Below are 24,923 nucleotides of genomic sequence, written 5' to 3'. Positions count from 1 at the left end.
CCAGCATTAATATCAACGCGGAATAATGTTTGCTCTGAAGATTGTTAATAGCTTTGTATACCTTAGAAGAGTACTCATTTGAAGGTCTAGACTATGTCGTACTCAGTAATGAATTAAGGTTTTCTTGAACAGTTTAATTGGCACTGTTGGTGAGTTCTAAAGCTTTGATCCTGCTCCTTAGAGAAACCAGTGCAAAGCTGTCACCTCTCCTTGACAAGTACTGCACTAGAGACTGGGTGAGAGCACCTGATGGCTAGGTTTGATGAGGGAGAAGTAATATTCTGGAAATCAAACATTGACTTAACATGGAAGATGTCCACGTGATGTGGAAGGTATATATTCAGTTGTTAATATGAGCAGAAATGAAAGTGAGTTTTAAAGGAAGTTGGCTTTTAATTAAGTTTAAGGGTTTTGTTTTGTTTTGTTTTGTTTTGCCTGTTCTAAATTAAATAAAACACCATAGATTTCACTACTGACCTTCTATACTCTCCAGGTTTTGGCAGCACTCTGAATTTTTTGGAAGTCTGTAACTAGTTCCTGCAAGGAATCAAGTGCCAGGTAGTAAAGAAATCATGCATCTTCAGTATTAGTGTATACCTTTCCAGTATTCCCCATACCGACACAACTGTTGAGGCTGTGCAAGAGCATGTGTCTGCACTTCCTAATTCTTTGTGGAAACAGGCTTATGGTGGTAAACCACATTGAAAAGCTTCTGTAGTCATTTGGCTTCAATATATAATGATGCTGGACGTGCCTTTTGCTGCCTCTCATTCTCGAGTACAATGTCCAATGTCACTGAGTTCTGTCTAGTTGCTTCAAGCTGGCAGAGGTTAGGAAGATTGTCCAAATGTCAGAGTATGAAGTGCCACAGGCTGCAGTTAATTCTTTCAAGCCTTAATTTATGTTGCACAGAGTTCCTGTAGTGTTAAGAATTCTTGAAAAGATTATAAATGCGTAGTTCATTTTTGTCACTAAAAATTAACACGGAACATTTTGATCTGCAACTTGAGCTGTTCATAAATTGTTAAAACTTCAGCTGATTTGATTTTGTGCTGTAGTGCTGCCTGTCTGCTGTGCAGGTCAAGACATTCTCAGAGATGCTTGAAACCAAACCAAACTCACTGGGTAGTTGCAGTCACGTTACAAATACACACTGCATTTATCTCAGTGGTTATTTCAGTAAGTTGTCAAATATGGGAAAATATTAAGTAATAAAAAACAAAGCCGCTCAAATGTATAGTTTGTGAGGACTGAAGGTGTCAGCAATTGTCATCACTGGAATATGGATCTTAGTTCCTTGCTTGCTGGCTGCAGTTGTTCAGTTTAGGATTTATGTTTTATCCATTTTGGCAGCTGGCCCTGCAAACTCTGTACAAGATCTGAAAGTTAAGCTGTTCTATTTCTGGCATGTGCATCATCAACAGTAATAAAAACATGACAGACCAAATTTTGACCTTATCTCTATCTTGAAATGCATGTGTTTCTGAAGACTAACTTTGGTCCTTCAGTAAGGAACAGCAGGTATTTTTTCATGTTGTTGATGATTCTAAGCCAGAAGAGAGTTTTCCTAATACAGTGTCATTGTCTTTCTATGGAAAAATATACATAGCAAAAAAATGAGGCACCTACCACTGAAAATGAGAAGTTAACATTCAGAGTGTGCAAGGATCAGCTGTGCAAGAATGAGCCATAATCCTGTGGTTACATTTCAAGGTATATCAAGTAAAAGGTTGTCCTCTCTTGAGTTTGCTGCCCTCATATCTGTCGAAATAATGATACATGCAGCCCTCTTTTGGTACAGGTATTTTCAGTTAACTATCAGGGGTCTCCCTTACACAACTTTGCAATAAAAAATACAAACATATATTATCTGGCCACCAGCTCAAATTTGTGAGGCTTATGCTAAAAGGCCTTGAGTGACAGAATAGAGGTCACTTAATACCTCTTAGGAAAGAGCCTGCACATGCTTTTGACATTGATTCAGATCCAGAAAAATGTTTAGAGTTTAACCTTAAGTTCCCTAATTCCAAGAACAGTACAGTGCACTGCATCAGAGACGCTGAAATATTTGTTATTTCTTACACTAAAAGAACTGGAAGGTGTCAGAGGAAGGCAGCAGATTTGAGGTCATCCCCTCACACCAGCAGCATGAGGTGGGTTTCCATAGCACGTGTGGTCAAGCTCTGGAACTCCTTGCTGCTGCCAGGATGCTGTTGATGTGGACAGCAGTTTAATTGAATGGAGGAGAAATCTAGTAAGGATTATTAATTCAAGGAAAGTACCTCTGTTTCAGGAAGTTCATAATCCACAAGTTGTTGGAGAACATTCTGGGAAATTTTAACTGCAGGCTTTTTCTCATTCACTGAGTATTGCTCTTGGCCCTTCCTAGAGACAAAGTAGAAGGATGAAATGGGCTACAGCTGTTACCATGTTCATATGAAGTCATCGTGGTGGCTATTATTCCTTTATTTATATTGTTCCTCCCTTCTGAAATACCGTGAGTGATTTCCATTCAGGAAGCCATAAATGCCTAACTACTACTGTAAAGATCACAAGCTTACTGTTTGTTCTCTGTTTGCTTTCTTTGTTTGGTTGCTTTCCCTGCATTTTATTATCAGGCAGTTAAATATCAGACAACAAAGAAACAGAGACATAATTTTTTAATTATTGGAATTTTTTTCACATCCCTTCATGGGCGAGAAGTTAATTATTTTGATTTATATTTATGCATGACCAAATCAACAAAGGAACTGAATTGAATGATACAGGTAGCTAACTTGGAGAACTGCTTTTGAAATCTATTGCGGTTGTTTGTATCCAGCCTTCTATCATCCTTCAGCTTTCAAATCTAACTTTGATGGGGGTGCTTTGGTGGGGTAACTTGAATCAGCAGACCCATTGAGATGTATTTAATATTTCATGTTTAAATGAAGATGATGCCAGTTGGAGCCTCATGTTTGTATGTTGGAGCCATATGTTTATATGGCTCTACTCCATTACATCATATAGGATTTTCATTTTCATTTTTCTTCATCTCTTTATTTGTTTTGCACCACTTTTTCCAATTTTTAGTATTTGTTGTTTGAGGAAAAGGCTGATTTCTAGCTATTCTTTAAAAACAAAAGACTGTTTTATTGAAAAAATTCCTTGCAGCACCTATTGAGTAGTTCCTGTACGCTCACTGACCAGTGTTAGTAGCCATCAGCAACGAATAAATACAGCTCTGTATTTATCTTCTGAAAAAGCATCATTTTGGAGTTAATCGGGTTATTCTTTTTAGATCACTTGCGACAATTCAAGTTGTCTTTAGTATCCACTTTGCTTTGAAATAAAATTTGATGTTACTCAGACATTTCAAAAAGTTCAGAAACTATATTCAAATTTCATATGACTTCTTATTGTATAATTATTAACAGATTACTTCACCTATGTTGTGACAGACATATTTTTTAAGTATGACTGACTGATGGACAGATTGGGAATTGCTGAATTAATGGGCACATTTCAAAGCTTTGGCAGGGCTAAGCAGTAATTACATCTGCTGAACCACTTGATAAGTTTTTGGAAGTAGCCCAGTAAAGCCATCACTGGGTTTCTTGAGTTTTAATATCTTACCCTGCACACTTCTGTGGCTTTCTTCTAGGGCACAATCCAGAAGCTGATACAGCCGAATACACACAGCTAGACAAATCAGTACAGCTAGGCTTAAAATGCACTGCAGATCTTTCAGATGTTCACATGGATGGCATGCTTTTAGGAGCTGGTTTAGCCAACGTTTCATCTTGATTTAAACAAATCTCATTCCCATTTGAAAATGAAAAAATTTATTTGTGGGTAAAGGATCCCAGGTCGTCGCCAGTCTTTCTTAATCTTCATGAGAAATATCATCTATTGCCACTGTGATGGACAGAGTATAGGGCTAACTGAGTCATAGCCTGCATCTGAAAGCCTTGTATTTTCTTGATGGTAAAATGACAGTACCAGGAATATAGTGTAGGTGGACCCTTCCTATCCTAACTCTGTGTTCAGTGATCTGAATTCTGAAAGTTCTTATTGCTCCGAAAAGGCAAAATTTCAGTCTAGTTCTGGTTCACATTAATTGTATCAGTCCAGTGTGTGTCTCAGTGCTTAATATATATCTATTTTTATGTCTGTATCTGTAGTCTGCAAGAGGTGAATCTTGAGTTTCCTTCTATTTAATAAGTCAAATTGGCTGGCTTTCTAGATAGATGAAACTGTAGGGGACATCTCTTGATTCTCAGTACCCAGTGATTTATCAATCAGTGAATGTAGCCAACAACTGACATGTGGATTTCTAGTTTTGGTCATGATTATGCAAGAGACTATTTTCGGGCAAGGAATGCATTCTATTTTGATGCCACAAATTTCTTACTATTGGCAAAGTGGTTTCCTAGCTGGATAGACTCTAAAAATTACACTTCTCATACTGACATTTGATCTTCTGTTGGCAAAGATAACTGTATGTCTGTATTGAAACTAATGGAGCTATCAGCTGTACTTTCCATCATGGAGATTATTATATACAGTTAAAACATTTACAGACACTACTGGAGCTATTGTTGACTTTGATAGCTGTCATTCTATAGTACAGCATTGAAAAACTGGTCTGATACATAATCTTATCTTGCTCTTAGACATTCAAATGTTCATAGCATGGAAAAAGTTTGGAAAGTTGCAGGTCGAAGAGTTTTCAGTGGAGAATGTTTTTTGCAATGACTGTCTTTCCCTGGATTGAGGCAAGATTACGTTGTGTGTAAAGTCAAATTGCGTGGGTCACCTGAAAACCCTGGGGGTACAAATACTGGCAAACAGGCCCAAGGTGGTTTAAGGATTCTGGGTTTCAAAAGAATTCAGAGGACGTATGTATGCTGGGCATTTATATTACTGTTGGTGTAAAATACTTCGATAATAGCAGTGCTGAAATAACAGTACCGTGAATATCTGCTCTTCATGGATGATCCTATTCTTACTATTCCCAGTAGCATGAAAAATGTGCTTAAAGATAGTTTTAGAATAGAATTGGACAGTGAAAAGGATATTGTTTTTAACAATTTGGGTTCAATTTCTCAGAAATATATCACAACAAAAAATAAAATGACAGACATAGATTGAAGCAGTGTGATTGTTCAATTCAAAGGTACCTCTGACAGAGTGGATTTCATTTAGGTAGAACGTGCAGTTTTAAGGCTGATAAAATGAATTTGAAACCAAATGAAAGGAAACTGTCACCAAGTTGAACTTCGATTACTTTCTGGAGATCTTTCAGTACCTCAAAGTAAGACTCTAATTTAATCTTCCCAAATAGATCTTCACCAAAAAAAAGTAGTAGTTTTTGTTCTGAAGAAGAGAGGTTGGTTGCTAGAAAACATGAAGCTTAAATAATTACGCTGTAGAACTGCTGAAGTCCAGGACAGGTGAGCTTATCACCTGCACTTCTTTCAGCTAAACAAAATGAAACTGCAACGGAGGATCTTTGTTTACAAACCTAGATGTGATTGCACATAATCATACACTGCATGGTAGATATGTGAGTACAAGACCAGTAGTACATGTATGTATGGCTTGGGCTGATTTCCTGTAGTTGTGTTACTTGTGGTTTGAATCCCCATATTTATGAACTCATCTAAATTCCATCTTCATAGGGATTCAGGAGAAGAGATGTTCAGAATTTGTCCACTGGGCTGTAAAATGGTGTTAAGGGAATGCTTGCCTTGTAACACGTTGTAATTTTGGAGTGAATGGACTGGGGGTTGTTGCATTAGTTTTGCTTTTGCTTAGTTGAACATAAACGTAATTCATGCACTGATAAATAAGTTCTCTCAAGTAACCTCTTAAGACTAGCGAATACCAGGCTTCAATTAGTAACTCTCTTACCAATTCATGTAATTTCTGTCTTTATCTGTGTCCTTCAAAACATACACTGCATTTCTTTGTAGGTGACTGTGTGCAATGCAGACCTCTAGGCCTTTTTTTAATCCTCTTTAAATCTGAAAAGCAAAATAAGAACTGTGCACTGGATTTTCTACATGACTTGAACTGGGTGGTTGAAGCAGGTCAGATCTTCTTTAGCTCCTTCTGCTGGCAAGAATGTTCAGTAATGTTTTGGGATAGCTGGACATCTAATAACTTGTCCGTCTTCTTTTCAATTTGGTGTGTCTATGTTTAAGGAAGCTGCAGGCTCTGTGCTTGCTTCTGATAAGCGTCAGGAGCCCTGGAAGATGGAGGTTCTTGTCTCTCTTGCCCTTTTTTAATGCTGAGTGCAATCTGTTCTGGGACAAGATCGACTAGAATGCAAACAAGATAAGGAAAAATTACCTTTTTGTCCTTCAGTTTTATCTTTCAGAAAGAAGGTCATATGGGTAGTGGGTAATAGTGTTAAACATAATGCTTTTTGTAAAGTGTAGAAATGATGTATTGGCATTTTGACAAATGAGCAGACTTCTGAGGGCTCTGTTAATGCTCTTATGACACGAATCAGAATATTAAATCAGAAATTTAAAAGTATTAGTAACTTTTCTCATTTAAAATAAATAGAATCTTTTTCCCCTTATACACAAGATGTAAAATAAATCAAATTCATGTTTTCTGTTTCTGTTTTTCCAAATTGTGTTGTATATTTGCTTTTTTCTTCATATATTTTTCCTATTCCTATTAGTTTATATGTAAATTTTTCTTACTATATGCAGGTAGGTACTGCAGGGAAGAATGCAGGTATTCTTTAGAAGCTGTTATCTTTAGCTGTGCAAAGTTCCTGTAGGTAGGAGGAGTTGAAAGTGAGGGAGCAAGAGTAGGACCTGTCAGACCTGATTTCTCTTTCAGCTTCACCATTCATCTACCAGAAACCTGGAAGAAGCTGCTCCACAGAACTGGGAAAGCTCAGCTTTCCCACTTGTAAGTTGGAGATAATTAATCTTACTGCCCTTACAAAATGTGCCAGTGTTTAACAGCTGTAGGTAAGAAGTAATTATACTTCTTACTTTCATTTTAAAGGACTTGCTGCTGCATATTATGTGCAGTGCAAATTAAGAGATGAAGCTGTTACCTGTGTGGTGTATAGAAGACTATAGGATGCACATAAGATTATTATATTACACTTCTATCTTACTATCAGCACTACTGTGTTTTCTTTCTGTAAGGAAATGTGATGGAGAACGTAAGAACACAGGAATGATCTGTAGATCCAAGTGTACTGCAGTTTATTCTTCTGTTGCTGGCACTGAATACAGAAGCAGATTGACAAGAAGAATTTTCAGAGAAAAAAAAAACAAACACGTTATTGTTGTCCACTTTTGTAAGGAATCCTGATCTGATGATTTGGACTGTATGACAGAACTTAAATTTGGTTTCCTGTTCCCCGGCAGATTTCCTGTATTTCCGTAAGCAGGTCTCTTTTCTTCACAGTGCAGTTCTCCATGTAGGAATAATTGTTCTTTCCCACAGTACATGCATCTTAACCTAGAAATCCAGTCTGGCTCTGATACTGCAGCATCAGGTCTGCAAAAAAACCCAACCTTTTCCAAATCACAGGTTTGAGTTGGTAAATACTTCACTAAGTAGCACCTCTGTTTCATGATGGTTGGTGTGAACAACTTATACACTAAGTATTAGTCAAACGTTATTTAAAAGTGCAGCTGTACTGGATATTAAATAATGAGAATGTTGAAAGGGCCCTAGCTGCAGCGGTGCTTCTAATTACCACACCGTGCCATATTGTATTGATATCACATGCCATTATTCACCATATCTTTCTTCGTCAGTTATGACTCATCATTTTGCAAATTACAGATCTTTTACAGGAGGGTAATTCACACATGGACATGGTGCTAAAATGATGGAGCGATTACCTTTTTTCTCAGTCATTGATCTTTCAAACTTTTGCATTTAGCAGTGTTAATCATGTTTATTAGCTGAGTATTGTCATAAAAATGTAGACATTTTCTGTTACTTTCATTTCCAATTTAAGTGCCTTTTGCTTTCTACCACAGTCCCCTTTAATCGCAATAATCTGTTACTTACTCTAATTGAAATTCTTGTTCATAAAATCAAAATAAAATCAATATCGTAATTGCATATTTTCATTACTACCAATCTAATTAAAAACATGGGATATACCTGAGAAAGGAGTGTACCTGAAATAGCTTTTTACTCTAGAACTGTTCAGCCTGACTTTTAAGGTGGTTTGCTTTGTGGACCAGGTGTGTATTTCAGAATTCACTCTCATGGTCTACTTAACTGCTCTTTAAAAGCAGCTTGTTGTTACTCACATGTATAAATGTTGCACTATAGAAAACTACCATCTGTAAAATTGCTGCAAAACACAGCATGTTCAGAAGACCAAACAGATACTCTGGGCCAAGTAGATGTGTGCTCAGTTTGTTATATTTTGTTGTTGTTGTTCTGATCATAATTGCTGTGCATTGTAAGTTATCTGATCTTGACATCCTGAATCCTGATAGTTTCCAAGCCCTACCTAATGCCTGGCTTGGCTAACCTGGCAGACTCAAGAGCTTTGCTTCGAACATCCCCGGGATCGAGCCCAGCAGAGGAAGAAAAGCTCAGAAATAACATTGCAGGGGGTTGAATTGCTATAACCTGTTAAGGTCATTGAGCTAAAAGTCAGGAGAGCTGTGATCACTGAAGGAGTGAATGGTGGAGCAGCTCTCAGTTAGCATTAACAGTAATGATAGATATCTGTTAGTCCCTGGCAGGCATGCTTCCCTCTGACAGGAGATTGTGCTCCAGTGTCTGATGCTTACTTTGTTAATTTTTTCCTTTTTAGCTTTTAATTGTTTTAGGCATTGCTGGTCTGAAAGTAGGAGATGCTGAAGTTTTTTAGTCATATTTTTCACCTAATGGATATTTCTTAGCTTTTATTTTTTTTCCAAATGCTGTGTTTGTGCTAAGCAAACACAGGTAAAAAGTATTCTTTTGTCACTAACAAAGCAGACTGCTTTTTTTTTAAGAAAGCGTGTGCCATTTGTGGTCCCTTTATACCCTGTTTTGCAGGTGGGAGTGAATCCTCCTGGGATAAAGACAAGCTTCAGTCTCCCATTACAACGGGATCACAGCACAGCATTGGTCATCCCACCCTGTCAGGACAGTCGAGCCTTGGAAGTGCACACCCACTCAGTCCTCTTCAGCAGAACCACCTGCTTACCAACAGTATGTACTGTCCCCTCATGAAATAAGTTATATGGAGTCCCTGCTTGGAGGCAGGCTTTATCCCAGTGAGACGCAGCTGCTGTCTTTGAGTGGCCACCTGTTGTTGGGTAGGGGCTGTTAGTTCTGGTCAACATTGATGTGGCCTAAAAACCAAGTACAGTTGCATAAAATTCCAGTAAGTTCTTCTCAGCTGAAAATGTTGGCCACCAAGTAAATATAAGAGAGAAAAGAATGGGTGGGAAATCACTGGTGAAAAGTGTGTAGGAACAAATTCCTCTTCTTTGTCTTTCCTTGTACCTACCAAGTTTGTGCAAAGTCATCACTTAAAGCCAGCTTTTCAAAGGAACTGGAATAGAATCACACAGTTGAAGTTTGATTTTGTAATTTACAGTTCACTTTAATCCTCCCTCCTTTCCTTCCTTCAGGAAGGGGGCAGATGAGAAGCCAGAGATCACCTCTTCTGTTAGACCCAAAGGGGAGGGACTGTGACATTATTCCAAGAAAGCGTTCAGATAACAACAGAAAATAATATTTAAAAAGGCAGCGAAGAGTAAAATCAATTGTAAAAGATTATGATGGATGAAGAATTAAAATTTCACTATCTGTGACCCCTTATCTGTTTCATTACTTCATCCTCAGTTTTGAAAGTTGACTTTTGGTGTTTGTTTTAATGGATGAGTGACATTTCTGACTCCTTAGGAGATTCTAGGGCAGATACTTTCTTGCTACCCAAGTAACACCAATGACTTGAAGAAATCAAAACCATCTAAATGGCTCCTACAATAAATGTTTGCTTTGTTCATGGGAAGGTCGAACCCTGAGCATTTCAGGCATGTGGTTAAGCATCAGTAGTTAAGAATCTGCAAGTTACGGGACTAATACTCACCGTGGTTTATGCCTTCGTTAATATTCTTGCATAATTCATTATCTGTACGTGTTTTGCATGAGGGATAATGTTCTTTACTGTTCAGAAAACTTTCAGGTTATATTCCAATAGGTGTTGTAGTAGGCAAATGTCTATAGGTTGTTAGAGAGTTTATTGAGTGTCAGACATTATGTCCAATGATTTACAAGCTATATTTTCTTCATAGTCCTCTGAAACGTTTGACGGATTGTGTCTTAAAACTGGTGATATGCTGTTAAATTCTGTTTGTAGTTTGCATTTAGTTTGCATGTCAATTGGACTTTAAGTAGACAATACAACTCAGTGTGACCAGATGGTGCCTGGGAGTTTTGGAGTTCTATGGAGTATGAGGAGAGATTATTGGGCTGTTAAAGGAGATGTGCAAGGGAACAAAGGCTTATGGATGTTAGCAGTGTAGGGTACTGTCAATGTGGTTAAAGTGAAGGGAGATGTATGTGCACATGGCTTATTACATGTCATCATTAATACTGGCATGGGTCATCTTATAAATAAAATATAGTGAATCATAAGCCGCTGTAGTTGGTCATGATTTGCCTTCATCCCGTATTCATGTTTGCAGTTCTGTAGTACAGTGGTCCTGTAGTCCGTTCTACAGCTTTCTTTAGTCAGGGAGTAGTCTTAATACAGAAGTCTAGTTTCAGATTGCCACGTAGGTAGATTGTTAGAAGACGTGTTAAAGTGATTAATGAATATTCTTCACTTGTATTGGGAAAACGTGCAGGTATTTTTTGTTTTTTTTGTTTTTTTTTTTCTTTGTTGATGTCAATAAAAACACCTCTGAACTTGTGCACCAGTGTATAATAATTTTGCTAAAATTGCGTTGTTTTTACATCTGAATGTTTCTTGGCCTAGTGCAAACTGTGCAGCCTTTTCTAGAATGCATGATTACTTCCTGTATAACCTCAAACTTATTAACACATAGTAGAATTGAGTCCAACTAACCAATATTCCAGTAAAATGTAGACTTTAAAAATTACAGGATATAAAATGGGGGATTGAGACACATAACTTGTGCATACTCTCTTTTAGGAATAGACCTGCCGTTTATGATGATGCCCCACCCTCTGCTACCCGTCAGCCTACCTCCTGCTTCGGTTGCAATGGCAATGAATCAGATGAACCACCTCAATACAATAGCTAACATGGCTGCAGCAGCCCAAATGCACAGTCCTCTTTCCAGGGCAGGGGCCTCTGTTATAAAGGTAAGAGTCATCTATGAAACTAGATTTTTGTGGCTAACAAAAATGTTTACAGTGACCATTTTTTTAAAGAAAAACTAAAGGCAGTGGGCTTATGTTACATAACACAACATAACACATCTTCTCTTCCTGGTAGTGCTTCTGTTTGAGGAAAGTACAAGCAAGAAGATACATAAGATGTTCTGCTTTATCTACAAATATGTAATTTAGTTACAGATCATAATTCAGTTGTTAGAATAGAACTAATCTGCATTACAACTGTAAAAACGTCTCCTTATCATTGTGTCTGCACAGTTGTTGACTAGGTGCAAAAAGTGGTATCTCTGAGGTTAACAACCTTTTAGTTAATGTGCAAGTCATTAAATTCTTAGAAATTGCTGGAAAGCCCTAACTGATGTTAGTTACTAATTTACAGCAATTCTTCCCCAATATGTGCACCAGGGGATATGCAATATGTCCACAGCAGCGGCAGGTCTCACCGGCACTCTAGTGGGAATTATTTCCTCTACATGATGTAGAGGGAAATACGCCAGTAGCTAGTGTGATAGAGGTAGCGCATGCTTTCATTGTGGTGTTACTCTCACCTGTCAAGTGATGCTGCATCTTTCTCTCATTTGTTCCGAGTGCTGAGACTGTATATGAATATTATTACACAGTGTGAGGCTGCCTTTGTCCTTTCCTTTCGTTATGTACGATCATCTAGCTCTGAGTGACTATCAATTAAGATGAGATCCTTGTATGAAATGAAATGCGTAAAAGTGTTGCTGCTGTTGTTATCTATCAATAGTAATACTTTTATTATAGGACAACGTTATTTAAGTTCATATTAGAAGTACAGAAAATAACTAGTTTTAGATAGACCGCAATTATGGCACAGTGACATTACTTAAAATGGGAAAAATGAATTGAATATATCGAGTGTGTATCTATTTCTGCCCTCTGATGACTAAAATACCACTTAGTCTGTTTTCTATAGGTGTGAGAATCAGCTGCTCTCTCTATAAAAGTTTTGAATGAAGTCATTATGCTTTTTATATCACGTTTGCCATTTAGAAATAAGCTGTTCTACCAATATATGCATGATCAGCAAAGTTAACATTTAGTGCTCCAGAAAGAAATGTCATAACTATGAAACTTGATTTCCCCCTGACAAGAACACTGTAAATTAGGCAGGCACAATGGTCAGGCACACAAAACCTTCTTAGCCATCTATAATGTGATCTGATGTGATTATGGCAGCACCCACTAGCAGTGCTGTAAGTATGGTTCTGACAGTATTCATCTTACAAATCTGGGCTTTCAGGAATTTACTGCTCATCTGAAAGTGCTTGCACCACTTGAAACTTGGCTGAAGTAGTTCTGAAGAATCTGCATGAATGAGGGTATAGTGTGAGGGAGAGCAGCAATGGCTTTACCACCCTCTTTCTTCTCCCTCTTGTGTCTACCCTCCTGCTTGATCATTTTCTCCAGAGCTGTTTTTGAGATGGATGAATTCTGCAATCCCAAGTTTCTGCACTGGCTGTAAAATGCTTTGCCAGCCAGCCTGGTGTTGAGAACCAGTCTGGGCTAGAACTTGATTCATGGAGTAGACTGGAAAAAGAAGTAGAGAGTAAATGTGGTAGCTTACTGTCATCCTGTAGTGCTTCTCCTCCACCTCACGGGAATCTACTCAGTGGCTGTATTTTTACATCATCAGATGTGAAGTTTGGATCAGCCCTTTATACAAAGTAGAGAATTTGTCACTGAAGTTTATAGAACAACTCAACTTCAGAGGGCTGTAACTACATAATGTTAAGAATTTTATTTTACGGTGGACCAATAGTGAATGTAGTATCTGTATTGTATTTAAATTATATAAACTTAATTATACAGTAAGTGAATATGACTATTAATATGCATTCACAGCATAGCGTGAATTAAAGGAAATGTTACAGTGTATTCCGAGAATGCAAATCAATTAAGAATCTGGAAACAGACCTACGTCTTAACAGCATTTAAATTAAAATGGATTCAGAGGAGTTGAGGCTGACAGCACATACATGGATAGCAAATACACAGAGCTGTCACAACAAAAATGAGAATAGCCCTTCCATTTATTGGCAGCACTTTAAAACCTCATAATAGGATCACATAACTGTCTGCCCATGGTGGAATGAGATTTGAGGCTGGGGATATCCTGAAGGCACACATGATACCAAGAGTGTTATGGTAGTTTTACCAAGCCTGTAGTCTTTACTTACACTGTTTAAGTCAGAAGGGGCTTATTTAACCAAGAAACATACAAACTTGCACTATTTCAAACAAAAAGTTGGGATCTAGAAGAGGGAGGCGCTAGATAGACCTGCATTCAAAAAGAGCTAAATGGAATCCAGACTCAGGTAGATTTGGGGTGTTTAAAAGACTGAATGACAGGAGACTGGCAAGGGGAAAGAAGTCCTGGATAAGAGCTTGTTGGTCCTCAGGGGACTGTAGTGGAAATGTAGGATGGGTTTGGCTTGTCTTGAAATGATAAGTCACTGCTTGTAGACACATTCACCTGTTCTTGCTCTGTCTGGGATTTGAGGCATATACTAGAAAAGGAGAAATACAGATTTCATTCCCAGAGTGGTATCAGATGGTGTTGTGAACTTCTAATAAAGGTTGGCAAGAATTAACTCTCTGGAGCAGTTCCTGTGTGGGCTGTGATTGGGATCCAATGAGCTCTTTCTCTGAGCAAACAAAGAGTAGGAGGTAGCTAGTTGCATGCAGCAGAGCCAGGATGGGCTGACCTGGAAGCAAGGACTTGACGTGGGTCATATCCAATGAGGTTTCCTCTTCTGGGGACCTGCTGGCCTGCTCCTCGCTTCCAGGAACACATCTGAAGGTATGAATACAGTCTGGAAAAAAGGTAATGGAAAAGTTTTCCATTATCTTGGAGTTGGGAAAGTACAAGAGGTCTTGCAGGAACCAAGCTTCTGGAGCTGTGTTTGTGTGAGTCTTTATATGTACACTGTAAGACCATTTCCCACAGTATCCTCTGAAATAAACTGTAGGACAGCTTGTGTTCAGGGTGGGCTTCAAGTTGTGGGAGCAGAATTCAAATTAGGGGCCTTAAGCTGCTCCCTTTTTGTTAAGTAACAGAACTGAGACTGGAATAATGAGGCAAAATTTTAACACAGAAGACATTTGAGAAGCTCTTTTGCCCTTTTATTCCCCCTTTTCCTTGCTTATTTCTGTCCCACATCTTTTGTACTTTATTTATTCCTCTTGCTCTTGTCTCATTCATCCTTCTCCATCTCGTCCTTCTCTCTCGCTTCCTTCTGGCTCTGCCTGAAAGATGTGCTGCTCCTGAGTAGGAGTATTTCTGCAAATTAGTTTCCTGCCGTTCATTTTTCTTTTGTCCTCTTTCCCTTATGCTTGCTGTATTGCTGCGTACCTCTTATTCGCTTTGCCATTAGGCAGGTCCCAGTTACGAACAAGTGACACGTCTTTTGAATGCGTTTGGAAAATCCAGGAAAAAAATGTTAAAAATGGACATTTTTGGTGAAAGGCAAAATTTTGCGTTTCATTACACAATTTACATTTGGATTTTCTCTGGTCTACTGATAAGCAGAACAAAACATTATTTTTAACCTGTGATCTCTACATGCAGCAGCAATTTTTGAATGTATTTTTCTTTGTGTTCTCTTCTGATTCTGTGAGATGCTTAAAGCAACTGTAAAGGATGTATATGACATCATTTTAAATTCCCTAAAGACAATACAGATGGGTTGTGTAATTATTGCTGAGAGGTGCTATTTTCTATGTGCTGTACAACTCGCATTCATAATATTTACCTGACAGCCAGAAAAATGTGGCCATCTCAGAGTACTTGGAAACAATTCTTCTCAGTGTAAAAACATTTCCAGTCGCAGAATTTATAACGTAGCTAATTTCATATCTCTGAATTCAATTCATTCTGAATTGTTTATAGAATATTACAAGGTTTATAAAACAAAACTTTTGTAAAATTTATGGTACTTTTCTTTATTAGATTTACTCTGTCCCATTTCATATCAAGTGTTCATTGTTGGCAGCATATTGCTGAAATGGTTTCTAGAATACATTAGGGGAGTGATGTGTGAGACGGGGTAGTTTGCTTACTTCCTGTAAGACTAATTTTTATAACTGTATTTGTAAAAAAGAAGCAAGTTTGTGTCTTTTTATTCACTGACTGAGAAGCTATTATGCTGGGAGATGTTTGGGTCCCTACAAATTGTATCAAATAGCCTTTACTTCTCTCCTCCTATGAAGGGAGGCATGTCCTGTCCCTGTGATGCCAAGAATGCCTTGCTTTTTAACACAAAGACAACTAGATTCCAATTTAAAGAATAAGCAGTGAACACTAATGTTAAATTTGCAAGTGGAGGAAGAATGTAAGAATGAAGTACGTCTCTTTTTTTGCAAAGCTAGCAAAGGAATGTTGTCATGCCAAGCACACGCTAGCTCTTAGTTCTGGCTCAGTTCTTTTTAGTATTGGCCTAAGCATTTGCATTTGTAGTTAATAACTAATATAGCTATAACATAGATGAGATACAGCATTACCATCATTAGTCTCCAGAGTGCCTTTCTTTCATTCAGTAGCAGCACTGGATGAAACAATTCATAGGAGGGATTGAAGCAGGAAGTTTCCACAACAGGAGTATGTCCAATTTTAGTTGATATTATACTTTCATATTCAAAGTAAAACGTAAAGTTAAAATCTTCATTTACCAGTGAAGATTGCCATAGCTTTTCCAGTGATTGCTAATTTAAGAAATGTTGAAGAAGGAGACTCTTGCTTGGCTGTTTACCAATACCATCTGATTAGCCGTGGTTCTCTGTTTGGCTGAGCAGCTGGCAATTAATGAATTATAGGAAGTAGTTACAAGGTAATGGAATTAGCAAGTGAACATCTGGTATTAAAAATCAGTAAACAGAAGAGTTTTTATTATTTCTTAAATTTGGTGTGAAAACAAATGCCAGTTGACTATGACTGAAGCAACTATCTATACACAGTGGGAAAAAATAATGCATTTCAAATGGCAAAGTATATATTTTAAATGAATGATTTTCCAATACAGTGCAAAAGATGAATAGGATCCAGCTGGCTTTCAGACATACATATCTTATCTTAGTTTTTAGACCAGCTGTTTCCTTTGTTCATCTCCAGTTCTTACAGCAGTTGGAGATGATATAACTAGCTCAGAAGACCAACAAGTTGTCCTTACTGTTTACATATGCCTATTCTGAGACTAAGATAGCTCATAATATAAACCTAGCCACTGTTCTCTTGCCCCAGAATGGTAGCTCTACCAACATATTTCTTGTGGTCAATCATATTTAATCTGTCCAGCATCATCTAAGATGTAATACAGTTCTTGCTTACTATGTCTAGATTATACCTTTTCTTTGAAAAGCCTAATTGCTAAGTGTGCATTGTTTTTCATAGCAGTGCATTAGTTAAGGATAGTAAATACGAAGTGAGCCTCTCTGGTTCTTGGTTTATATTTTTTTTAGTAAGCTCTAGCCAGCTTGTCGTCCGCTTTGGTAATCTGAATGATGATTTGACAAGCTCTGTAAGATTGAGGTGTGACAATGCACATTCTAGTGGGGAGCCAGGGAGCAAATTAATGTTGTAAAAATTATGCCAGAGCCTGTGAACCTGGTGATCAGCTCTGATTTTTTCTTGCATAGTTGAAAACTTAAACCCAGGCCTAAAGTCAATAAAATCGGTATATTTCCTTCCTCTAAGTTTAATCAGTGAGGTCTGAATTCCAGTTCTCCTGCTACTGCAGAATGCTGAACAGAAAAAGGATCTCAATTAAATATGAAATATCAAGATGAATATCTGAATAAAACATCCAGGACTCACACAAACATCCAAATCCTGCTAGTCAGCGATGAAATGCCATTAAATCCTCTAGGAACTTATTGATAGATTAACATTTGGAAGAGTAATTACAGCTTCATTAGCCCTAAGAATAAAGAAAAATAAAAGAAAATCCAGCATCATTTCTCTGAAGTCTTGACATAAAATGAAGATCAATACTATAAAATAAACAGAGGTATGGAATTAGGGTCAAGATGATTATGTCAAAAATAGGTAAGCTGTTCATATATATTTCCAGTAAAACTAGTAAGGATGAAGCTCTTGCATGGTGTTTCATATTATTTGTATGGAATACCATCTCACAGGGGCTGGAAAAAGAATAATGAGGTGAAATCAAGGATGTATCTGGAAACTGCAAGAGTTGATGACTTCAGTGCTGTTAACCTAAATCACGACTAAAATTAACAATGTCAGGCTTTGTAGCTACATTTCCTAAGCCAAAGCAAGACACTAGTTTTTAGTAGGATAGAAATATATTACCCTTCAAAAGGATTAAATACTGAAGAAGTCTTTTTTGAGAATTTATGATACAGCTCTATAAAGGAAAGAGAAAAGATAAAGTGGGTACTATCGTTAGATAAATAGGTGAGATCTTGAGAAATGTTTTCATTTTTCATAAAATTCTCACAATCTGTAAATTATACATGTATAATTCATTACATTGTAACGTGGATTATGAATCCTAAAGATTTATAAAATATGAAGAAATTCAATGGAAAAATTTGACTATTCCGGGATGTTTCTCTCTCAGTTTTATGTATCCCAACTGCAGAACCAGGCTGCACTGCAGTGTGCCAGTGGGGACTGAGCTATTTCAAGAAGAAAAAAAGTAAAATCTATGAAAAGTAGCAAGGTTGTAAAATACATAAATGACAAATAAAATGAAGTCATCAGTGTGTAAAAAATGTTAAGGTTTTAGATTTGCAATTTTCCTATTTAAATGCCCTCATTGATTTGTTACAAATACTGTTAACCCTGTGTTTGGAAAATGGTGAGGACATTATCACTTGTGTTCTCATTTGTAATAAAATAGATTAACTTGCTGTGAAATTTTAACTAGGCTGAGACACAACAGTAGCTACCTAATGAACCAGAGCACATTGCTGTTAAGTAGCTAAATAGATGCATACTGATTACAGGACTGAAAAATGGATGTGTTTACTTGGAGGAGAAAAAAAAAATCTGTTCATAGTGTTATTCATTATAGCAGGAGAGATTCAGCATTACACTTCCACACAAATGTTTAGAAATAGACAGTTTCTCGATCCATATGCAGTCCTACATGATGACACTATATCTTCATTAGTAGTACATAAAATACAGAGAAAATTTCAGCTCCTTTGTTACATATAGGGAAAAGTACATGTAAATTTTGGTAACCAGCAAGATGTTAAATAGCATAATCAACTTACTCTCTTAGAAAGTGATTCACTGTGTGATTAAGAATGACATTATTATTTGACACGTTTATTTCTGCCTGAACATTTCTAAATAAGACCCCGAGAGTTTGAAGGCAAATTACTTAAAGCAGAGATTATTTTATAGCAGGAGACAATGGAATACAGTTATCAGAAGAAGCTAGGATACTTTGCTTTTTCCAAATCATAAGCTTTTGAATTACTCAAATAACTCTCATTTAAGATGTCTTATATGGCTGTTTGTGTGATAAATTCGCCATCATATTTGTTCGTAGGTGGTTTTGGGTTTTTTTTTATGCAGAGCAGTTGGCTTGCCCTCTCCTTGGCTATTCATTTTCATGGTTGCAATAGACAAAGAAATTTACTTAAACTATGCACTCTTCTGTAAAATTAATCATTTCAAAATTATATCTTAATTGCAAATTGAGTACTCTTTATCATAAAAAGAATGTAATACCAAAGAAGATTGTTAAAACTGAAATCCAGGCAAATAGAATTACAGTCAGAGCTGTAGCCTGTTAGCTGTAACCACTTATTTACTCAAGGCTATTATTTACATAAATGTGAAAATTTATAAGCTCAGACTTGCACAGAATCACTGAATGGCTTGGATTGGAAGGGACTTTAAATCTTACCTTGTTCCGACCCCCATCACGGGCAGGGTTGCCACCCACTAGATCAGGTTATCCAAAGCCCCATCCAACCTGGCCTTGAAGACCTCCAGGGTTAGGCATCCACAGCTTTTCTCCATTCAGAACTTTATGAGGGCAGAGCAGAGGAGCAGAATTGCCTCTCTTGCCCTGCTGATCACATTTGATTTGATGCAGCTCAGAATACAGTTTTTTGTCTGGGCTGGAGGCAGACATTACTGGCTCATGTTGAGTTTTTCATCTACCAGTGCCCCCAAGTCCTTCGCTGCGGGGCTGTTCTCAATGTACTTATTGCCTGGCCTGTGTTCATGCTTGGGATTACTCCAGCCCAGACTCTTGGTCTTCTTTGAATCGCTGTCATGGTCCCTCTGAATGACATTCCTTTCACCCAGTATGCCAACCACTCCACTTTGCTTGGTGTTGCTCACAAACTTGCTGAGTGTTCACTCAGCCCTGCTGTCAGTGTCACTAATGAAGACAAAGATAGGCCCTGTACCAACCCCTGAGGAGCACCACATTGACCACTTTGAGATGAGTGGCTTTTCCTTTTTTTCTCACAGAATTTGAGAATTTCTAAGATTAAAGGCATTCAGTTTTTAAAAATTTAAGGTCTTGTAACTCGACATGTAGTAGGTTTGTTTGTAAAAACTTAATAAATATTTTAATTAACATTCAGAAATACTGCAATTAATAGTCTCCCTCCAAGATTTATTTGTTATTGTATGTTCATTAAATAAGAGACATTTAGTGAGAACAGTTCCATTGAGGATTAACAGCTATGTAATAGGTACACATCTGTTATATGATTTTGAAGCTCAGTTGTTATTTAATATACAATAACTATCCTATTAAAAACACATTAATTACTGCATTTTTGGCTGGTGGGGTTGGAATAGACAAATACCACCCCTTGCTATTAGAAGTATCCACTCTCACATACTCCTTGCATCGTTCTCAGATGTGTCTATAAATATGAAGATGAGTGTGCTTTAGAGAGATGGTTATAATGGGTAACAGTATTCTTAAAATGTCGATCCTACTGCCAGTGTTATTAATGAATTGCCTCAGTAGGTTGTGAACAGAAGCTATTATGCGAGCTATTGGTCATGGAGAAACTATGAGAATCTAGTGTTCTCTTCCTAAAACTATAGTATTGATTCAACATAGTATCTAGTAAAAACTGCATTAGAAGTTTGGATGCTATTGAGCATATTTTCAGAAGCACATGGAAAATTGCCACCAAGTAGCCAGATTGCATACTCTTACTGAAAAATCTGAAATAGATTAGAAAGGCAGAAAATCTTCCAAGTTCCTTTGAGAAAACGTCACCAGATTGCAGTGTAATTGTGATGGTGGTTTTTAAAGGGATGGGGGCTGGAGGATCTCCCCTAAAAAAGTAAATAAAAAAAAAAAAGTCATGAATATTTCAGATCTGTGTTTCCACTGGGAACAACTGATTGCCACAGATGAGGGCAGCTGCAGACACAGTTTCTGGGCTTCTCCTTGTTGGTGTTCCTCCCCTGAAACTGTGCCTTTAATGTCTTTCTTACTTGTAACAAAGGATTTTAAATGTAAAATTTAAAATAAGAGTATCCAGAGTATCTCAGGCCATGATCAGCCCCTTTGAGAAGAGGCTCGTTTTTCATTGATCTTCACAATGATGAAAAGAAGGGGGCTGGCATTTTGAGTAAATTGAGAATAATGCATGTGGACTCAGTGGGCTGGAAAGGGTCTCAAGTGGTCATATAATCAACCATTTTCCTCAAGACAGGATGAATAATTACTTTTCTAACCCGTTAGCAACAATTTTTACTACTGGAAGTTCCACAACTTCTCCAGAGTCTTCAAGTTTAGACAGACAGGACTACGGAATTCCATTTTTCTCCATTTTCCAATTCCTTCTCAATTTTTCCTCCTTCCCTGGAGCGTGAGGTGGATTTAAACTACACTTTGGTCTCAAAGTTTTGTGCACAGAAAAATTTGCACGCAGTCTTGTTTTGGTTGGTCTGCGGTACCTCGCATCTGAAACTAAACTTGTCTTTACTGATGCCATGGCTTTTAAAATTGGACTGTGTGCTGCCTTGAGAAGACACGCATGGTATATTTAAAGACAAGAAGTGATTTTTCTTGTGAATTTACAAATCTGTCTGTGTTTAGTACCAGTTTGTCAAAATTCAAGTTACTTATGTGACACGTGACTCATACATGCCAATTTCAGTATCTGTAGTTTAAAATTAGTTTGTACAAACCATGTGGAAAAATATTCTCTATATTCCTATGTGTGAAAAAGTTAGATTTATGAATGAGAAAAAAAAAAAAGGTGGTAAGTACTGTGTCATGACACTAAGGATGAAAAACTGTGCTTAGATGCATTGCATGTAGAAGATTTTATTCCTTTTGGGTATTCAAGGCTATACTACTCTTTTGATCTGAATTCTGTTCGCTGTTTATTGTGGAAAGACTATTTTTTTTTTTTTTTTTATCCACTTTTTTTTTTTTTTTTTTACTGAACTTCAGTGAAGTTCATTAATCAAATGGCACAGACCTTGTTTTATTTCTGTTTCAAGGAAAGAATTCAAGACAGCCCTTCTCCAGCTCCATCCCTAGAAGACAGTCAGCGGCCTGGGAGCCATGCTTCCTCTCATCAGAGCAGCAGCGTGTCCAGCTCTCCTTCCCAGCTGGACAACACACCAGACAGAATTGGTTAGTGCTTTGCAGCCTCACACCCCATCACAATTGCTGACCTCACAAATTATAGCAGTTTATTGAAGCAAATACTTATTTACTGGGAAACTCAGGAAAGCCCCTGTTTCTCAAAAAACAGAAAGAAATGTACAAAACAATCCCACAAAAATGACCAGAAAGTTCCTTACTACATGTTTTATTATATTCAACACTATGCAGAGCCCAGCCTCTCATTCTGTGCCTGTATCTACCTGTGCACAGAAGATGCCATCCCTTCTATGGTGTGATCTTGCATTCTAGCTTGGGAAAGTGACTCTGAAACCACCTGAGCAGGATATGTTTCAAATCCTATGAAAACACACCTATGACAACTTTTACACTATAAAATACATCCTCTTGCCCAGATAATCACCCAATGCCATGAAGCTGAGAGCTTTCTGATTTATTTATTTATTTATTGTTCTCTCGAGTACAATTTTCAGTCTGTACGTTATTGATCTTGTGTTTAAAATGCAAGTATGGACTGGAAGAAATTTGGATCCTGTTCCTGGTGCTTCCAGGAGGCATCTAGGGCAAGTCAGCTAATATCTTACTTACATCCATGTATGTCAATGCTGTTGTCTTCACAGAAACTACAGCCCATGCAGACATTGCTGAGCTAGATTTAAACTACAAAAGCAGTGCAGTTTGTGGCAGTCACTGTGAGCTTCACTCCCTTCAAATTACTGCTCAGCAGCTGGCTGGGATTTTGGAGTTTTTGCTATGGGCCATGCTATAGCACCATTGCAATACATACCTCTGTTGACAGTAGACAAACCAATCAATATAAACTGAACTGCTTTGACAAAACACAGCATACACAAGGGATGAACAAGAAAGTGGATGCCCTTCAGCTTCCGTGTATGTAAAATAGAGCTTCCCTTAGTAACAATGAAAAAAGGATTTTCATTCCCTTGTTGTAGCTTTTGAAGGCTACTGTAACTTGTTTTATTGATGATGATAGCATACGATGCTATCCTCTGAGCTCCGTAAGGAGTAGTGAAAGTTCTTCAAGTTTTTCACAAGTCTTTTTACAGAAATACTAAATTCTGTAATTGGTTAATTGCATAGAAAGAAAAAAAGAAAATAGAAATCATGAACTGAACACGTCTCACTGATTTTGTAGATGTTAAGAATTTTTTTTAACACTATGAAGTATGTTTTTTTTTCCTTTTCATCTATTGGTTTGGGTTACTGTCTGTGCATCCGTGTTTTTTTTATTGTGCCTGTTGCTTTACAGATAATTACTAACACGTCTTTTGCTTTATTTAAGTGCATTTTCCCCCAAAATGATTTCTGTGAAGTACTTTTCTAATTTTTTTATTTGAACTGCTTCTAAGAAATCAGATCATTCTCAGTAGTTTTAGTTTTGTCTTGGTATCTTTTTTTTAATCAAGTTGAGCAAAATTGCTTCAGCCACATATTTCACGTTATAATTGCTGAATTACGAGCTTTATGGACAGCAGATGTGGTCAGCTGCTTTAAAACTTGTATGAATAAATGTTAAAATATTTTAAAGTATTAAAATAACAAGAAAAAAAAAGTATAATTTACTGCTTTCCTCTTTTGACACCTTTTTAATGACAGTTGTTATATAGCTGTGCACTCTCATTTTTTTAGCTATGTTGACCAACAGCAGGGAAGGAGAGCTCATTGATCAAGAAACCGGGACAAGCCTAAAAAAAATGCAAAAGGAGAAAGGTATCACTACACTTCTTTCTATCTCAGGCATTTAATTACACTTATATGTTTTATTCTCTTTTTTAGTATTCTGCATAATACTATAAATCTAAGAAAGCCAAGTGCCTAATTGCAATGAATAATGTATCCACTGGATTTAGATCACATTTTTCTTAGGAGGAGTAAACAGGTCTTTGCTTCTCTCTATTTGTATTATATGGGAGTAATATTTTGCCATTCTTTTTCTCAGTTATTTATGCAGTTACTGGGAACTGTTTGAGTAGTCACATGATATTGTTTCTTTTCCTCCAGTAGGTGTGTGTGCATGCTACTCTAATACTGGTTCATAAGTGAGGGAAATAAGCCATTTTTCATGTCTAATACTACTACCTGATCTCATAAGAGGCAAGGAAGGGAAGAGGTGATGTTTGGCCCATAGTGTTTGTCCTGTAGGCAGGGAAGTGCCTCTTCTGCTCTTGCACTGATTGGTGAGAGCTGGAGAAAGTTAATACATTGGTGTATGCAGATAAGCCCTGGGACACAGCTGTAGAGAGGTGTGAAATCTGCAGCTGCACATGGAGGAGGAAGATGGCATTTTGTTTCCTTGTAAATAAAACTAAAATAAAATTAAAAATCAGTCATATTGCTAGACAAAGTTTATTCTGGCAGTATATACAGAATGCCACACAAAATGAGTACCTGCACAAAAGAGGTGATGAGTAGAGGAAGAAACAAAAGACAGCTGAAGGTAAGTGTGAACTCTAGAAGAGAGGTGCTGCAGAATGGAGGGATAGGGAGTTATTAAGGTTTTAAGGAGGAAGGAAAAGAAAAGGAAGTGTCCCAAGGAGGAGATGTTGTAGGCTGGATGTAGTTTTAAGTCTAATGTAAATGTGAATGTGTTATCATAAATGAAAACTCAAACTGATTTATATTTTGACTGAGCTGATTTTAAGTTATGTATTAAAGTAAGACAAATGCATAAATTTTAGGCCTGTGTAGATGATTACACTCCCTATATACTTGCTTTGTTTTCAGAGTAAACTAAAATGCTAGCTATTGGCAATTTTAGGAGCTACTCAAGTAAAAAGAAAATAAGTAATAATGTGGAGGCTCTGTATGCCTTGTGATTCCAGAGTTCTATACAGTGATTTGAGTAGACTCATGAAAATGACAGCCACTTAATTGTAAGATGGACCCTACTCTGTAGACATATCTGTGACTGATCAGTCATGAAAAGGAAGGGTCTAAAACTTC

At 37.3% G+C, this 24,923-nt stretch overlaps 1 protein-coding gene across 3 annotated transcripts in view; it reads left to right on the top strand.

Annotated features, from left to right (window-relative positions):
• Positions 1-24,923, top strand: part of DACH2 (dachshund family transcription factor 2) — a 243,522-nt gene that overhangs the window by 169,221 nt on the left and 49,378 nt on the right. For 2 of the 3 annotated variants that reach the window (XM_015860388.2, XM_015860387.2), the window contains exons 4-7: positions 9,028-9,183; positions 11,138-11,310; positions 21,833-21,968; positions 23,610-23,690. In XM_015860388.2, coding sequence (XP_015715874.1) covers positions 9,028-9,183; positions 11,138-11,310; positions 21,833-21,968; positions 23,610-23,690 — 546 coding nt within the window. The remainder of the gene's footprint in view (positions 1-9,027; positions 9,184-11,137; positions 11,311-21,832; positions 21,969-23,609; positions 23,691-24,923) is intronic. The other variant, XM_015860389.2, reaches the window with a different exon arrangement.

This window comes from Coturnix japonica, chromosome 4, assembly GCF_001577835.2.
Source record: "Coturnix japonica isolate 7356 chromosome 4, Coturnix japonica 2.1, whole genome shotgun sequence".
Taxonomy (NCBI): domain Eukaryota; kingdom Metazoa; phylum Chordata; class Aves; order Galliformes; family Phasianidae; genus Coturnix; species Coturnix japonica.
Note: the sequence above shows the minus strand (reverse complement) of the source record. Positions and strands in the feature narration are given on the sequence as shown.